Here is a 16,787-nt window from a genome sequence, read left to right on the forward strand (position 1 = left end):
AACGCAGTCAAAAACACTGACAGAAAGAGAGAGAGAGAGAGAGGGGGTAGGGAGGGATGACAGTGAGGAGACACAGCATGGTCCTACAGCCCACACGAACAAAAGCGAGAGACCAGAACTACATGGCATCTTAATGGAGAAAAGAACAGAGGATGAGCAGAGAAAAAGACTACTAGAGAACGGAACGGAACTGATAATCCACAGATTCCACCACCACACCATACAGCTACTCAAAAAAGGAGAGAATGTACAGTGAGGGAAAAAAGTATTTGATCCCCTGCTGATTTTGTACGTTTGCCCACTGACAAAGAAATGATCAGTCTATAATTTTAATGGTAGGTTTATTTGAACAGTGAGAGACAGAATAACAACAAAAAAATCCAGAAAAACTCATGTCAAAAATGTTATAAATTGATTTGCATTTTAATGAGGGAAATAAGTATTTGACCCCCTCTCAATCAGAAAGATTTCTGGCTCCCAGGTGTATTTATACAGGTAACGAGCTGAGATTAGGAGCACACTCTTAAAGAGAGTGCTCCTAATCTCAGCTTGTTACCTGTATAAAAGACACCTTCCCACAGAAGCAATCAATCAATCAGATTCCAAACTCTCCACCATGGCCAAGACCAAAGAGCTCTCCAAGGATGTCAGGGACAAGATTGTAGACCTACACAAGGCTGGAATGGGCTACAAGACTATCGCCAAGCAGCTTGGTGAGAAGGTGATAACAGTTGGTGCGATTATTCGCAAATGAAAGAAACACAAAAGACTGTCAATCTCCCTCGGCCTGGGGCTCCATGCAAGATCTCACCTCGTGGAGTTGCAATGATCATGAGAACGGTGAGGAATCAGCCCAGAACTACACGGGAGGATCTTGTCAATGATCTCAAGGCAGCTGGGACCATAGTCACCAAGAAAACAATTGGTAACACACTACACCGTGAAGGACTGAAATCTTTCAGGGCCCGCAAGGTCCCCCTGCTCAAGAAAGCACATATACAGGCCCGTCTGAAGTTTGCCAATGAACATCTGAATGATTCAGAGGAGAACTGGGTGAAAGTGTTGTGGTCAGATGAAACCAAAATCGAGCTCTTTGGAATCAACTCAACTCGCCGTGTTTGGAGGAGGAGGAATGCTGCCTATGACCCCAAGAACACCATCCCCACTGTCAAACATGGAGGTGGAAACATTATGCTTTGTGGGTGTTTTTCTGCTAAAAGGACAGGACAACTTCACCGCATCAAAGGGACGATGGACGGGGCCATGTACCGTCAAATCTTGGGTGAGAACCTCCTTCCCTCAGCCAGGGCATTGAAAATGGGTCGTGGATGATGGGTATTCCAGCATGACAATGAACCAAAACACACGGCCAAGGCAACAAAGGAGTGGCTCAAGAAGAAACACATTAAGGTCCTGGAGTGGCCTAGCCAGTCTCCAGACCTTAATCCCATAGAAAATCTGTGGAGGGAGCTGAAGGTTCAAGTTGCCAAACGTCAGCCTCGAAACCTTAATGAATTGGAGAAGATCTGCAAAGAGGAGTGGAACACAATCCCTCCTGAGATGTGTGTAAACCTGGTGGCCAACTACAAGAAACGTCTGACCTCTGTGATTGCCAACAAGGGTTTTGCCAACAAGTACTAAGTCATTTTTTGCAGAGGGGTCAAATACTTATTTCCCTCATTAAAATGCAAATCAATTTATAACATTTTTGACATGCGTTTTTCTGGATTTTTTTGTTGTTATTCTCTCTCACTGTTCAAATAAACCTACCATTAAAATTATAGACTGATCATTTCTTTGTCAGTGGGCAAACTTACAAAATCAGCAGGGGATCAAATACTTTTTTCCCCTCACTGTATGTTAGAATAATAAATAGATTGCTACTGAGGAAAGAGTGAGTGATAGAAAGAAGAGAGACAGAGAGAGAGAAAGAAAGAAAGAAAGAGAGAACGACGGGGGGGGCGGGGGGGGGTAGTTACTCGCGAGTCGTAGGTCCTGCTATGGCCTCTGCGGTCCTCGTTGAGCCCCTCCAACCTAGAGTGGAGCTACATTACAGTAGCGTATGGACAGGACAGCACATGACAGAGACAAGAGTTTTACAACAGACAGACAGAGCAGAGGAACGCTAGGAAACAGTAGCTACAAGTCATCAGCAGTTTAAGGCTCGGTAACCCACCAGGGTAGGAATAAACTCATCTATAACCCAACTAGAGGTCGTCAAGTTCTAGAGTTGACGGAGCGGATGAAGTGATAAAAAGAATGAGAGAACACAGAACGATGTGGGCTCAGCGTGAAGGAGGAAGACTGAGCAGGTGCAACACACCGTTACTGAAACTAACCCGTCTAAACACATTTCAAAACAGATGCACGGTAAGACATTGAGCAGTACTGACTCGGGTAATGGTGGGGGTGGTGGTGGAGGGTATATTTAGTAGAACCACCTGGCATCATGTTTTGTTGAACAGGTCTGTACAGTACACCCATCTTAGTATCATAAGTGGAAGGGAAATAATGGTCGTGCAGGCAACAAAACAAAGGCTAGCAGTGAGATGAGGTGAAGGTTGGGGAAATGGGCTATGGAGGATTCTGTCAACATTGGCCTTCTGTAATACTATGGATCAACCCGCCTAGGCTGGAGATAAACAGGCTAGACAACATAAATAATAGTAAGGCAGGAGCTCAGCTCCCCTTAAGCACTCAACCTAAACAACAACATTGCATTAGACAAACAACAGCGACTACACAGATGGATGAGAGATCATCACAATAGCTAGACACACACACACACACACACACACACACACACACACTCCAATGAGCAGATACGTAGGCAGCCAGCTGCCTTATGTTCAGGCAGTCTCGTCTGCCTTTACCATGACAACGGTCTCACAGGAACATGACAAGTGGAAGGAACATAGTCACTCGCTTCACTGTGTGGTCGCTGATGCTCTCCATCTGCCAGCACTGGGTCTCTCTCTCCCTTTCTCCTCTCTCTCTCTCTCTCTCTCTTCTCTTCCATCTTTCTTCCGCTGCTCATTATGCCAACACCAGACGTCATGAATGAAACAGTGAGGCGAACAGAGAAGGGAAGGATTGGGTGAATAATTGAATGAATAATTGAATGAATAAATGACTGAGTGAATAAATGAATGAAGGGGAAGGAAATATGATTTTTGTCTTCGCCAGATGCTGCAAAAGATACTGAGAAACAGACACAGTGACGGTACACACACACACACACCCACCATGTCCACGTCCACATTAAGTCATCAAGATGAGATGAGATGTGAAGCAGAAACAGATGATGTTCATGTTGATGAATGCCAATGAGGACTCTGATTACTGGGGACTAAAAGAAAGACATGACGGCCCAATAAATAAATAAAATACAAGGTGATTACCCAATCAGAGGGATCGATCACAGCCTGTGGGCCAGGATAGCAATAGTGCTAAATGCCCTCTAGTGATAAAGGGAGCCTGTCACAGACCTGAGATGACAGGAGGCCTTTCTGATGGCCCTGAGAGTGGTGTGTGTGTGTGTGTGTGTGTGTGTGTAACCATTTACCTGGTCCAAGGTAGAGTACCTAGACTGGAGCGTGATGACCTCATCCAGGTGAGCCCTGAACTCTCTCCGTGCGGCCTGGAGAAAGCCACAGGACAGTCACTCACCTGGTCCACACACACACGGCTCATACTTTCAAACATTAAACAAACACGGACAACCATGCCAAATACATACACACACACACACACACACACACACACACACACACCTCCAATTCCCACTTGTCCAGACACACACTGGTCAAACCCACTACAAAGCAAGCACACCTGCTGAGACTGATGAGAGATGAAAGAGAGACTACACAGGTAATGACTGACTGCAATGAACTACTAACAATTAGCCAAACAAACAAAGACAAATCAAACATGAAAAAACGCCCTGAACCGTATGGATATGAACCTACTTTATACATTAACTATCATTGACTCAGCAGCAAGGAAAACAAAACAAACGTTGTGGTGTCTCAATGCACACAAAGCAAAAGACCATGGTTACTCATCCCATGGTTCTAATGGTAGTGTGACGATTAGGACAGGAGGGTATTTTTTAAAGTATTGTTCTAAGAGTGGATTAGATTTAAAGCCTAAGGAACCAAAGAGTGAGGCTGCCTTCCAAATGGCCCCCTATTCCCTATGGGACATGGTGAAAAGTAGTGCACCATAAAGGGAATAGGGTGCCATTTGGGACGCAGTCAGGGAGGGTTTATAATGAAGAGAAGTTCAGAGATTGACTCTGTCTCTCCTACAGCTACAATTTGTGTGTGTGTGTGTGTGTGTGTGTGCCGCAGCCGAGTGTGTGTGTGACAGATACTCCAGCTCAGAGCAGGAGGTCATCAGTTCGCACGACACTGAGGGGCTTTAGAACAAGGGAAGGATAAAAAAGATACATCGAAAAATGATGAATAATGACGGTCTACGATAATAAAAGAAAAAGGGTTGAAAAATAAACAACAACATTTAGCCGGTAAACTTAAAAACTCAAGAAATACCCTACAACAACACAACAAAATAACACTTTAAAACCTTATATAGAGTATCTCCAGATTTATAAACTCTTTGGTCATCAGTGAGATGCATGCCTGTTTGAGAGGTTGGGGGGATTACAGTAAGGGGAGAGGAGGGGAGAGGCAGGTGGAAGGATAGCGAGAGGGGACGACAGGAGGAAAGGATGGTGGGTCTCGAAGGAAGCAGGAACGAGGGTATCCGATGGAGGAAGGGAGATAGAAATGTGGATGGGGTGATTGCCACGGCGACGCAGGAAGATTGACACATGCTGAGGTACCTCAGAGACACTATAAGTGGATGAGCAGGAGGGGAGCCGGGCCTAGGGACGGTGCCGTGGGAGACAGCGAGAGGGGGAGAGGGAGAGAAAGGGGAAAGAAGAGGTGAGGAAAATAGGGGAAGAGGGGAAAGGAGGGAGGGAGAAGAGAACAGGATTAACACACAGCAGCCAGTGGCAGCCGCAGGCAGGGCGAGGCAGGAGAGCGAGGACAGACCAAACAGTGCCCCTACTGGGCTGGTGGACAACAGTTGCATCTCACACTGGCCCTGGACACAAATACAAGGCAAGAAGAGGCCCAGTTCAAATGTTGACAGTCAAACAGGAGTTTTGTCCAATGGTTACACACTCCCACCCCTACTCTACTGTACATACAACAAGACGGAGCGCTATCCTCACAGAGTTAAGTTCGAATTTCAATCCAAAGATGCCTGGACTAATACTATGATGAAGAAAGCAAAACCAAGCTCAGTAACAGAGACATCTGCTATTGTTATTATTACATGAGAAAACCGCAATGAGAGTTGTGTCACGCTGGCAAATCAAATGGGCTGCTAAAAGAACAACTGCAGAAGAGGAGTATTGACTTCATAATGGAGGATGAGAATAGTGCTAAAACAGCATACCAGATGGGATGGGGTCTCACACACGCACAAATGGGGTGCTTATATTGGTCCTGTTTCACTGCATGTACAAGTGGGTAACCTGTACAAGTATGAGGTGTGAAATGGAGAGTGGGGTCACGGCCGGGGATCAGACATTATTGATGGCCACCCTGGAGCAATTAGGATTAAGTGCCTTGCTCAAGGGCAGATAGACAGATTTTTCACCTTGTGGCCTCGGGGAATTCAAACTAGCAACCTTTCGGTTAATGGCCTGACTAGGCTACCTACCTAACTCACACACAGACACACACACACACACACACACACACGGAATGACACTTTTAGAAAGGGAAGGTGGTATCACACACGTTGCTTGGGTTGGGCTTAAGTTTTGTCAGTTTATTCACGTATGAGTCAGGTGGCTCCACATGCACCTTTTCACCTCTTGTTACTGATGTGTAAGACTCAGTGATGTGTGCACGCGTATCTCTACAACAACCATAGCGTCCCTGTGGTTCTCCTTGAGCTGACCTCAGACTCCTGCTCCAATCATCAATCAACGTCTAAAGGGTGTGTGTGTGTGTGTGTGTGTGTGTGTGTGTATTATAGGGGGGCGGGGGGTGCAAGGACAAATCAATGGACATTTATTACAGAGACAAGTGGGTAGGATTGTCATGGGACTGCTGCACACACACACACACACACACACACACACACACACACACACACACACACACACACACACGCAAGCACAAACATACCAACCAATGTTATACTGAACAAAAATATAAAAGCAACATGTAAAGTGTTGGTCTCATGTTTCATGAGCTGAAATAAAAGATCCCAGAAATGTTCCATACGCACAAAAAGCTTATTTCTCTCAAATGTTGTGCACAAATTTGTTTACATCCCTGTTAGTGAGCTTTTCTCCTTTGCCAAGATAATCCATCCACCTGACAGGTGTGGCATTTCAAGAAGCTTATTAACCAGCATGATCATTACACAGGTGCACCTTCTGCTGGGGACAATAAAAGGCCACTCTAAAATGTGCAGTTTTGTCACACAACACAATGTGTCACGCTGCATGAGGCAAATGGTGGTCACACCAGATACTGACTGGTTTTCTGATCCATGCCCCTACCTGTTTTTTAAGGTATATGTGGCCTACAGATGCATATCTGTATTCCCAGTCATGTGACATCCATAGATTAGGGCCTCATGAATTTATATCAATTGACTGATTTCCTTATATGAACTGTAACTCAGTAAAGTCTTTGAAATTATTACGTTTATATTTTTGTTCAGTATAATTATTACCATGACTGTTGTTGTATGAAATTATTATATGTTTCTGTTAACACGAGGGAAACAAAGGCTTGGGAAATAGATATTCTCCCACAGTTAGCCTTATTTATCTGCAGTGCTGTAAATCAGGTCTGGACAGTCGCCAGGTGTGTGTGTGTGTGTGTATACCCTTAAGCTTAGCAGTGTGATACCTGGATAGAACCAAGTTGATTATAACCCTCTCTCCAGCCCATCCAGAGCTGGCAGTGTTGTTCGACACAGTGTAAAGCATAGCCAACCTCAATCTGTGGCATGGCATCGCCCACTCTATAGCTAGATTAGGTTGGCGCACACACACACACCTCAGCAGATGCCTCACACACACACACACACACACACACACACACACACACACACACAAACACTTCACCACACACACACGCGTAGCATCCAGCCGGAAGTGCACGGCCTCTGGGTAAAACAGAAGCTCCTGTTCCTGTTACTCTCCCTCTCCTATATGTTCTCCCGCTCTTATCACCCTCCATCTCTCTCTTCCACCTCATCTGTCCTGAATGCTGTGCCTCACTCCTAATCGCGTTATGCATGTCCTTTATCCATGTGTACAGCTCAGACCCAGAGCCAGCTGCCCGTACACCCACTCCTCCCCAGAGGGCACCACTCTGGAGGCACGCAGAACCTCTCCTCACCCCAGCCTCAACTGGCCTCACCCCAGCCTCACCCCTCCTCACCCCACCCTCACCGCTCCTCACCCCAGCCTCACCGCTCCTCACCCCAGCCTCACCGCTCCTCACCGCTCCACACCCAGCATCACCCCTACTCACCCAGCCTCACCCCTCCTCACACATCCTCACCCCAGGAAGAGGGTGGAAGGAGACACACACACACAGACACACTGCCCCTCTGTGGAGTTGACTAGAGCCAAACAACCCTCTACCACTGTAACTGGACTGAAAGTGAATTATAAACATTATGAAACAGTCCTTGAGTTATGTTGCGCTGAATATGGGTGATGCTGTCTAACTCTCGCTCCATGTTACAGAGGGGAAACTATTATGGTGACGAGGCACTACAACCGTTACACAGAGAGAGCGAGGGAGAACCTTAGGTTGCTCTGACTAGTAAACAACCTTGCACAATAGCCATCTCTTACTAATATTGAACTGCTCTCAACAGCACTGACAAGACACTAAGCTTCCAGTAACAGTAGCATCCAAGTCCTGGCTTTCTGCCAACTCCACATCTAGGAACAGCAGCAAGACAGCATTATCACCTGAGGCCAACATCTGAGACCATGTAATCTAAAACCACTGTATCTAATACAGTACTCCCAGTCCAGTTGTTTCCTATTGAGAGAATGGCATGCCTTCTAATCAGATTCAAAACTCACTCAGACCTTTTCACTGAAGAATATGTTTGTTTTATATGATTGTGATTTGCTTTTAGTGTATTGGTGTGTATATTGATGTGTATTGTGTATATAGATGTGTATTGTGTATATTGCTGTGTTTTGTGTATGTTCATCTGTAAAAGAGACCTTTGTCTCAGCATGACTCCCTGTCAAAATAACGGTTAAATAAAACATTTAAAACATACCTTTTATGTGATAGCTAGCTACAGGTTTCAGCAAGCCTAGATAAGCAATGCTACTGTGTGCTAGTATAACCCAGCAAGAGTAGCTGCTGCATCAGCAACAGCTATATATGGAGATGTGAGTGGTAGCTAGCTAATTGAAAACAGTATAGTACAAACTGAGCTATAGTACACTTTTTACACAGTCAAAACACAAACCTTGACAAACAAACACACACACACACGTAATACACCAACTACTCACAAAGAGCCACAATCTCCCCATCCCTTCTAACACACACAAAAACAATAACCCTTCTTTACCCTCTAACACATGCAGAAAGAGCCACCAAAACACAAAACCCCAGTCAGTCAGTCAGTCAGGAGAGAAGAGACAGGCTGCTTACCATGCTTTATTCTGCTTCTGAGTAAGAAGATGTAGTCTCCCACACGCTCACTGGCACACACACACACACACACAACTACACCACACACAGGCTCAGAGAGGAAGGGAGTGAGAGTGAGAGAGATGAGGCAGCAGAGAAGGCAGAGAGAGCACAGCAGGCGAAGTGAGAGAGTGGGAGAGAGAGAAAGACTGTAGGATGGGGAGAAAAAGAGGGGGAGTGAGGGAGCATGGAGAAAAGACACAGATAGAGAAAATGAGAGAGAAAGAGAGAGCAGTGAGAAAGAGCGAGAGAGAACGAGAGAGAGAAAGAGAGAGGAGGAAGATGAGTGGCCATCAGGAGCTAGGAGCTAATTCTGGACGTGGCTGTAGCAGCCGTATGCTGGCATGTGTGTGTGTCGTCTTGTGTCCTCTGGTGTATGTCAGTACTGATGTGTAATGCCTGCAACCCATCCTCTGTTTGTCAGGGCAGAAAGAAAGGAGCTTAAGTAGGTTAGACAGACACTCTACTGTCCTTTACAATACACTGCTTTAAACAGAGACAACAGCAAGAGCATGGGGAGAGGAAAGGAGGGGTGACAAAGGTCATATATGTGACTCACTGCTTCGATTCGGTCTTATGTAGCAGAAATTGAAGTTGTGTTTTTTACATTGGATAAAAGTGGAGACTCAGAGCTAGAAAATTTTATATCATAAACTGCAGTTGAGAAACAATGGGAAAGTAATTCTACTTTGAAAGTTGATAAACTTGTAACCCCACTCTTGAGAAAATGGCCCTTGAATGTTTTGGTACACCTACTGGAGAGCTCTTCCTTGTCTACACCCATTCAGCATAGTTCACACCCTCTTAAGCCTTAGCCCCACCCATCTCTTTAAGGAGGTAAGGAAAAACTCAAAGTAAAATGACACTATCTTGTCCTTGGCCTATTTCCTAATCTGAATTTAGTGCAGGTTATGTTGTTCTTCAAATTACCGTCTCTGGTAAACACACACTATATCAAATAAAATGTAACTTTAATTGTCACATGCACAGGACACAGAAGGTGTAAATGGTACAGTGAAATGGTTACTTGCATATTTGCATAGTAGCAATATCAAAAACAGAAAGTGCCCAGATAAAACTATTTTATAAATATTAGATGACGGTTACCCAGACACACTTCTCTGAATTAATGGGACATGTGAAACAAATGCTATAACCCCCAGCCACATCTTGCTAAGTGGAAGGGTCTCTACAGAAGGTGTAAACGGTACAGTGAAATTGTTACTTGCATATTTGCTAAGTCAATATCAAAAATAGAAAGTGTCAATATACACTACCAATCAAAGGTTTGGACACATACTCATTTAAAGTGTTTTTCTTTATTTTCTACATTGTACAATAATAGTGAAGACATCAAAACCATGAAATAACACATATGGAATCACGTAGTAACCAAAAAAGTGTTAAACAAATACAAATATATTTTATATTTGAGATTCTTCAAATAGCCACCCTTTGCCTTGATGACAGCTTTGCACACTCTTGGCATTCTCTCAACCAGCTTCATGAGGTAGTCACTTGGAATGCATTTCAATTAACAGGTGTGCCTTCTTAAAAGTTAATTTGTGGAATTTCTTTCCTTCTTAATGTGGTTGAGCCAGTTGTGTTGTGACAATGTAGGGGGGGGGGGTATACAGAAGATAGCTCTATTTGGTAAAAGACCAAGTCCATATTATGGCAAGAACAGCTCAAATAAGCAAAGAGAAACGACAGTCCATCATTACTTTAAGACATGAAGGTCAGTCAATACAGAACATTTCAAGAACTTTGAAAGTTTCTTCAAGTGCAGTCGCAAAAAACATCAAGCGCTATGATGAAACTGGCTCTCATGAGGACCGCCACAGGAATGGAAGACCCAGAGTTACCTCTGATGCAGAGGATAAGTTCATTAGAGTTACCAGCCTCAGAAATTGCAGCCCAAATAAATGCTTCACAAAGTTCAAGTAACAGACACATCTCAATATCAACTGTTCAGAGGGGACTGTGTGAATCAAGCCTTCATGGTCGAATTGCTGCAAAGAAACCATTACTAAAGGACATCAATAAGAAGAAGGGACCTACTTGGGCCAAGAAACACAAGCAACGGATGATCTCTGCATGTGTATTTCCCACCATAATGCATGGAGGAGGAGGTGTAATGTTGTGGGGGTGCTTTGCTGGTGACACTGTCTGTGATTTATTTAGAATTCAAGGCACACTAAACCAGCATGGCTACCACAGCATTCTGCAGCGATACACCATCCCATCTGGTTTGGGCTTAGTGGGACTATCATTTGTTTTTCAACAGGACAATGACCCAACACACCTCCAGGCTGTGCAAGGGCTATTTTACCAAGAAGGAGAGTGATGGAGTGCTGCATCAGATGACCTGGCTCCACAATCCCCCAACCTCAACCCAATTGAGATGGTTCGGGATGAGTTGGACGGCAGAGTGAAGGAAAAGCAGCCAACAAGTGCTCAGCATATGTGGGAACTCCTTCAAGACTGTTGGAAAAGCATTCCAGGTGAAGCTGGTTGAGAGAATGCCAACAGTGTGCAAAGCTGTCATTAAGGCAAAGGGTGGCTATTTGAAGAATCTCAAATATAAAACACATTTTGATTTGTATAACACTTTTTTGGTTACTATATGATTCCATATGTGTTATTTCATAGTTTTGATGTCTTCACTGTTATTCTACAATGTAAAAAATAGTAAAAATAAAGAAAAACCCTTGAATGAGTAGGTGTGTCCAAACTTTTGACTGGTACTGTGTAAAAAAAGAAACAAAAGTGTCAATGCCAGTAGAGAAAGAACAAAATAATATACAGTATGTACAAGAACAATAACGATATCAGTGATGCTGGTGATAGATAAGGTAGTTCAAGTATATGCATACAATCAGGGGTAAAGTGGCTGAGCAGCAGGATAAAACAAACAAAAAAGTAGCAGCAACATATGGCGTGTGTGTGTGTGTTAGGAGAGAGTCATGTGAATGTGCATAGAGGCACTGCAGATAGTCCGGATGACTGGGAACTCGCCCCCAGTGATGAACTGGTCCGTCTGCACCACGCATGAACAAGGAAATCTATATTCGGAGAGCCTGTTTCTGTCCTGCCCTTGACTTTGGTGCAGGGCATGTGATGTCCATGGCCTCTTCGTCACAAAACTCCCTGATCTTCTCAAATAAATATGTTTGTCTAGTTGTGTCCAGTCCAGGTGGTGCTTGTACAAGCAGACCATCTTACATTTTTTTTTAAACATTTTTAGTCATTTAGCAGACGCTCTTATCCAGAGCGACTTACAGGAGCAATTAGGGTTATGTGCCTTGCTCAAGGGCACATCGACAGATTTTTCACCTAGTCGGCTTGGGGATTAGAACCAGCGACCTTTCGGTTACTGGCACAACGCTCTTAATCACTAAACTACCTGCCGCCCATCTATGGGAGGAAGGATGTTAGCGTTGCGCAGCAGCTGGAACCTGGTCCCGACTGAGTTATATACTGTGCAATCGGAAATAATTAATATCCCTTGACTTTTTCCACATTGTGTTACATTACAGCCTTATTCTAAAATGGATTTTCTTTTTAAAATGTTCCTTATCAATCTACACACAATACCCCATATAATGACCAATTGAAAAAATGTTTTTATAAATTTTAGCAAATGTACAAAAAATTTAAAAACTTAAATAGCTTATTTACATAAGTGTTCAGACCCTTTGCTATGAGCCTCGAAATTTAGCACAGTTGCATCCTGTTTCCATTGATCATCTTTGAGATATTTCTATAACTTGATTGGAGTCCACCTGTGGTAAATTCAATTGATTGGACATGATTTGGAAAGGCACACACCTGTCTATATAAGGTCCCACAGTTGATAGTGCATGTCAGAGCAGAAACCAAGCCATGAAGTCAAAGGATTGTGTCGAGGCACAGATCTGGGGAAGGGTACCAAAAAATGTCTGCAGCATTGAAGGTCCCCAAGAACACAGTGGCCTCCATCATTCTTAAATGGAAGAAGTTTGGAACCACCAAGATTCTTCCTAGAGCTGGCCGACCGGCTAAACTGAGCAATCGGGGGAGAAGGGCCTTGGTCAGGGAGGTGACCAAGAACCCGATGGTCACTCTGACAGAGCTCCAGAGTTCCTCTGTGGAGATGGAAGAACCTTCCAGAAGGACAATCATCGTTGCAGTACTCTACCAATCAGGCCTTTATAGTAGAGTGGCCAGACAGAAGCCACTCCTCAGTAAAAGGCACATGGTAGCCCGCTTGGAGTTTGCCAAAAGGCACCTAAAGACTCTCAGACCATGAGAAACAAGATTCTCTGGTCTGATGAAACCAAGATTGAACTCTTTGGCCTGAATGCCAAGCGTCACGTCTGGAGGAAACCTGGCACCATCCCTAAGGTGAAGCACGGTGGTTGCAGCTTCATGCTGTGGGGATGTTTTTCAGCGGCAGGGACTGGGAGACAAGTCAGGATCAAGGGAAAGATGAACGGAGCAAAGTACAGAGAGATCCTTGATGAAAATCTGCTGCAGAGCGCTCAGGACCTCAGACTGGGGCGAAGGTTCACCTTCCAACAGGACAACGACCCTAAGCACACAGCCAAGACGCAAGAGCGGCTTCGGGACAAGTCTCTGAATGTCCTTGAGTGGCCCAACCAGAACCCAGACTTTAACCTGATCTAACATCTCTGGAGAGACCTGAAAATAGCTGTGCAGCGACACTCCCCATCCAACCTGACAGAGCTTGAGAGGATCTGCTGAGAAGAATGGGAGAAACTCCCCAAATACAGGTGTGCCAAGCTTGTAGCGTCATACCCAAGAAGACTTGAGGTGCTTCAACAAAGTACTGAGTAAAGGGTCTCAATACTTATGTAAATGTGATATCAGTTTTTTTTTTTTTTATACATTTGCAAAACTTTCTAAAACCTGTTTTTGCTTTGTCATTATGGGGTATTGTGTGTAGATTGATGAGGGAAAAAACCTATTTAATCAATTTTAGAATTAGGCTGTAACATAACAAAATGTGGGAAAAGTCAAGGGGTCTGAATACTTTCTGAATGCACTGTATTATAGACACAGGAAATAGAGAGATATTCAGAAAGAGAGAGAGCGAGAGAGAGAGAGAAAGATACAGAGAGAAACATATGACAGATGGAGTCCCTTCTCCCTGTATACAGTAGGCTCTAGCCCAGCCATCACATTAGGACTGAGGACTATTCCCCTCCAGTGGACCAGCTGGCTAACACACACATCTCATGTACATACATACACACGCACACACACACACACACACACACACACACACACACACACACACACACACACACACGAACAACATACAAATTCAAACGCTCACACCAATGTTCCCTTAATTTTTTTGGGCACTGAGCAAATTTCAGGTCTGCTGAGCGCAAACTTGAACATTGTGAAAATTCTGTGCAACTTCCAGCGTGCGTTCACTGTGAACACTGAGGCTGTACCCTCTCTAAGTTACGGTTTTAAACAGTGGCCAAGTAGGCTACTGTGGTTATTTGATCATAATGTAGGCCTACCAGAGTGGCCTACCATCAACAACAATGGACATTTTGCCAAACATTTTAACATGAAATTAGCTGTTATATCATTCAGCTTACAGCAGCAGCCAATTGTGTGGTGTTCAATGTAGGCCTTCATTCCATGAGACTTTTGAAAAAAAACATGCAGGGCTTAACATTAACCTGTTTATCTACTTGTCCTTCAGACAAGGAGGAGACTAAATGTTTTGTGTTGTTTGATGCAAGAAACCACAAAATAAAAATCATTATTATTCCCATACCATTATTACAGAGAATCAGACAAATTATGCTACCCTCTGCCTATTGGCTTCTTAGCTTATTCAAGACCATCTCAAAATACAACACTGCCCCTTCAAGACATAAAAAAAGCTCTTTACCTGACTCGCTTTTCAAAGAAGGCTAGAAATGCACACATTTTGTGCTCTTGTAGGAAGCAACCACTCCCCCATTGTTGACTAGAAATTAGCTATAACTGGGCTAATATCTTACTAACTAGCAAAGAATATGAACAAATGTGCACAGGTGGCTACAGGTACTGTCACGATCGTCATGGAGAGACCAAGGCGCAGCGTTGCGGGTGAACATATTATATTTATTAAATGATCACACGATCAAAACAACAAACGAAAAACGTGACGTCTATGGTTAAACACACACCAACACGAACAAGAAACAACAAACACAACGTGAAAGACAGACAGTTAAATATGGCTCCCAATCAGAGACACCCAGCTGACACTCGTTGCCTCTGATTGGGAGTCACTCAGACCAACATAGAAAAATCAAACATAGAATTACACACCCTGGCTCAACATAACATTGTCCCCAGAGCCAGGGCGTGACAGTACCCCCCCCTAAAGGCGCGGACTCCGACCGCGCCAACTAAATCCCACAGGGGAGGGACCGGGTGGGCACTCCGCCTAGGCGGCGGATCCGGCTCCGGACATGACCCAGGCACGGGTTGTGCTGGACTGACGACGCGCACCCCTGGCTTGGTGCGTGGAGGAGGAACGGGCCTTACCAGGCTGACGACGCACACCGTAGGCTTGGTGCGTGGAGCAGGGACAGGCCGGACTGGGCTGACGAAGCACACCACTGACTTGGTGCGGGGAGCAGGAACGGGCCGAGCGGGCTGACGAAGCGCACCACTGCCTTGGTGCGGGGAGCAGGAATGGACCGGACCGGGCTGACGAAGCGCACCCCTGACTTGGTGCGGGGAGCAGGAATGGGCCGGACCGGGCTGACGACGCGCACCACTGACTTGGTGCGGGGAGCAGGAATGGGCCAGACCGGGCTGACGACGCGCACCACTGACTTGGTGCGGGGAGCAGGAATGGGCCGGACCGGGCTGACGACACGCACCACTGACTTGGTGCGGGGAGCAGGAATGGGCCGGACCGGGCTGACGACGCGCACCACTGACTTGGGGCGGGGAGCAGGAACGGGCCGCGCCAGGCTGACGAAACGCACCACTGACTTGGTGGGAGTGGCAGGAACAGGCCGGACCGTACTGGGAACACACACCACTGGCCCTACTTGAGGATCAGGAACAGGCCGGACCGGACTGGCAACACACGCCAGTACCTCTCGCCGTGCCTCTACAACCTCCTTCCCCCTGGTGACCAGTGACTCCCGTAACCTGGCGGCCTCCTCTGCCAACCCGCTGGACCGCTCTATCGCGGCCTCCTGCTGCCCCGACGTCGTGAGCCCCCCCCCCCTAAAAAATTTCTGGGGGTCTCTCCTCCCCGTGGGCCAGGCCTCCATCGTTCTTGCCCAACTCTCGCTCCTCTGTCTCCAACTCTCGCCATTCAGCTCCTCAATGGGCTTGACCCAGTCGAAGCTCCTCCTCAACTGGTCCCAAGTCCACCCTCTCTGCTCCTCACTAGGCTTGACCCAGTCGAGGCTGCCACGGAGATCTGCCAGCGATGGCTCCTGGACACGCTGCTTGGTCTGGTTTAGGTGGTTTCTTCTGTCACGATCGTCATGGAGAGACCAAGGCGCAGCGTTGCGGGTGAACATATTATATTTATTAAATGATCACACGATCAAAACAACAAACGAAAAACGTGACGTCTATGGTTAAACACACACCAACACGAACAAGAAACCACAAACACAACGTGAAAGACAGACAGTTAAATATGGCTCCCAATCAGAGACACCCAGCTGACACTCGTTGCCTCTGATTGGGAGTCACTCAGACCAACATAGAAAAATCAAACATAGAATTACACACCCTGGCTCAACATAACATTGTCCCCAGAGCCAGGGCGTGACAGGTACTCTCACTTTGATCTCTAAACAAGCGCATCTACTCAGAACCGCTCATGCTGTCCAGTTCAAAGTGAATGGCACAGATAAATATATGGCAAATGGCTATTTGCATATAGGCCTACTGCAGCTCTGATTGGTTATGGCGCACCGGTCTGTGTAGAGTACGGGCCTGAGTTGTGCATGTCAATGCAATAGAATTCTACTC

General features: G+C 45.6%; 1 protein-coding gene across 5 annotated transcripts in view; it reads right to left on the reverse strand.

The window, feature by feature from the left end:
* The window catches only part of LOC311145853 (gephyrin-like), a 114,386-nt gene that overhangs the window by 14,638 nt on the left and 82,961 nt on the right, over nt 1-16,787 (reverse strand). For 2 of the 5 annotated variants that reach the window (XM_084182193.1, XM_084182189.1), the window contains exon 10: nt 3,566-3,640. The exons of the other annotated variants lie outside the window; for them this stretch is intronic. In XM_084182193.1, coding sequence (XP_084038319.1) covers nt 3,566-3,640 — 75 coding nt within the window. The remainder of the gene's footprint in view (nt 1-3,565; nt 3,641-16,787) is intronic. 5 annotated transcript variants of the gene reach the window in all.

The sequence above is a fragment of the Coregonus lavaretus genome (assembly GCF_964263955.1).
Source record: "Coregonus lavaretus genome assembly, chromosome: 18".
Taxonomy (NCBI): domain Eukaryota; kingdom Metazoa; phylum Chordata; class Actinopteri; order Salmoniformes; family Salmonidae; genus Coregonus; species Coregonus lavaretus.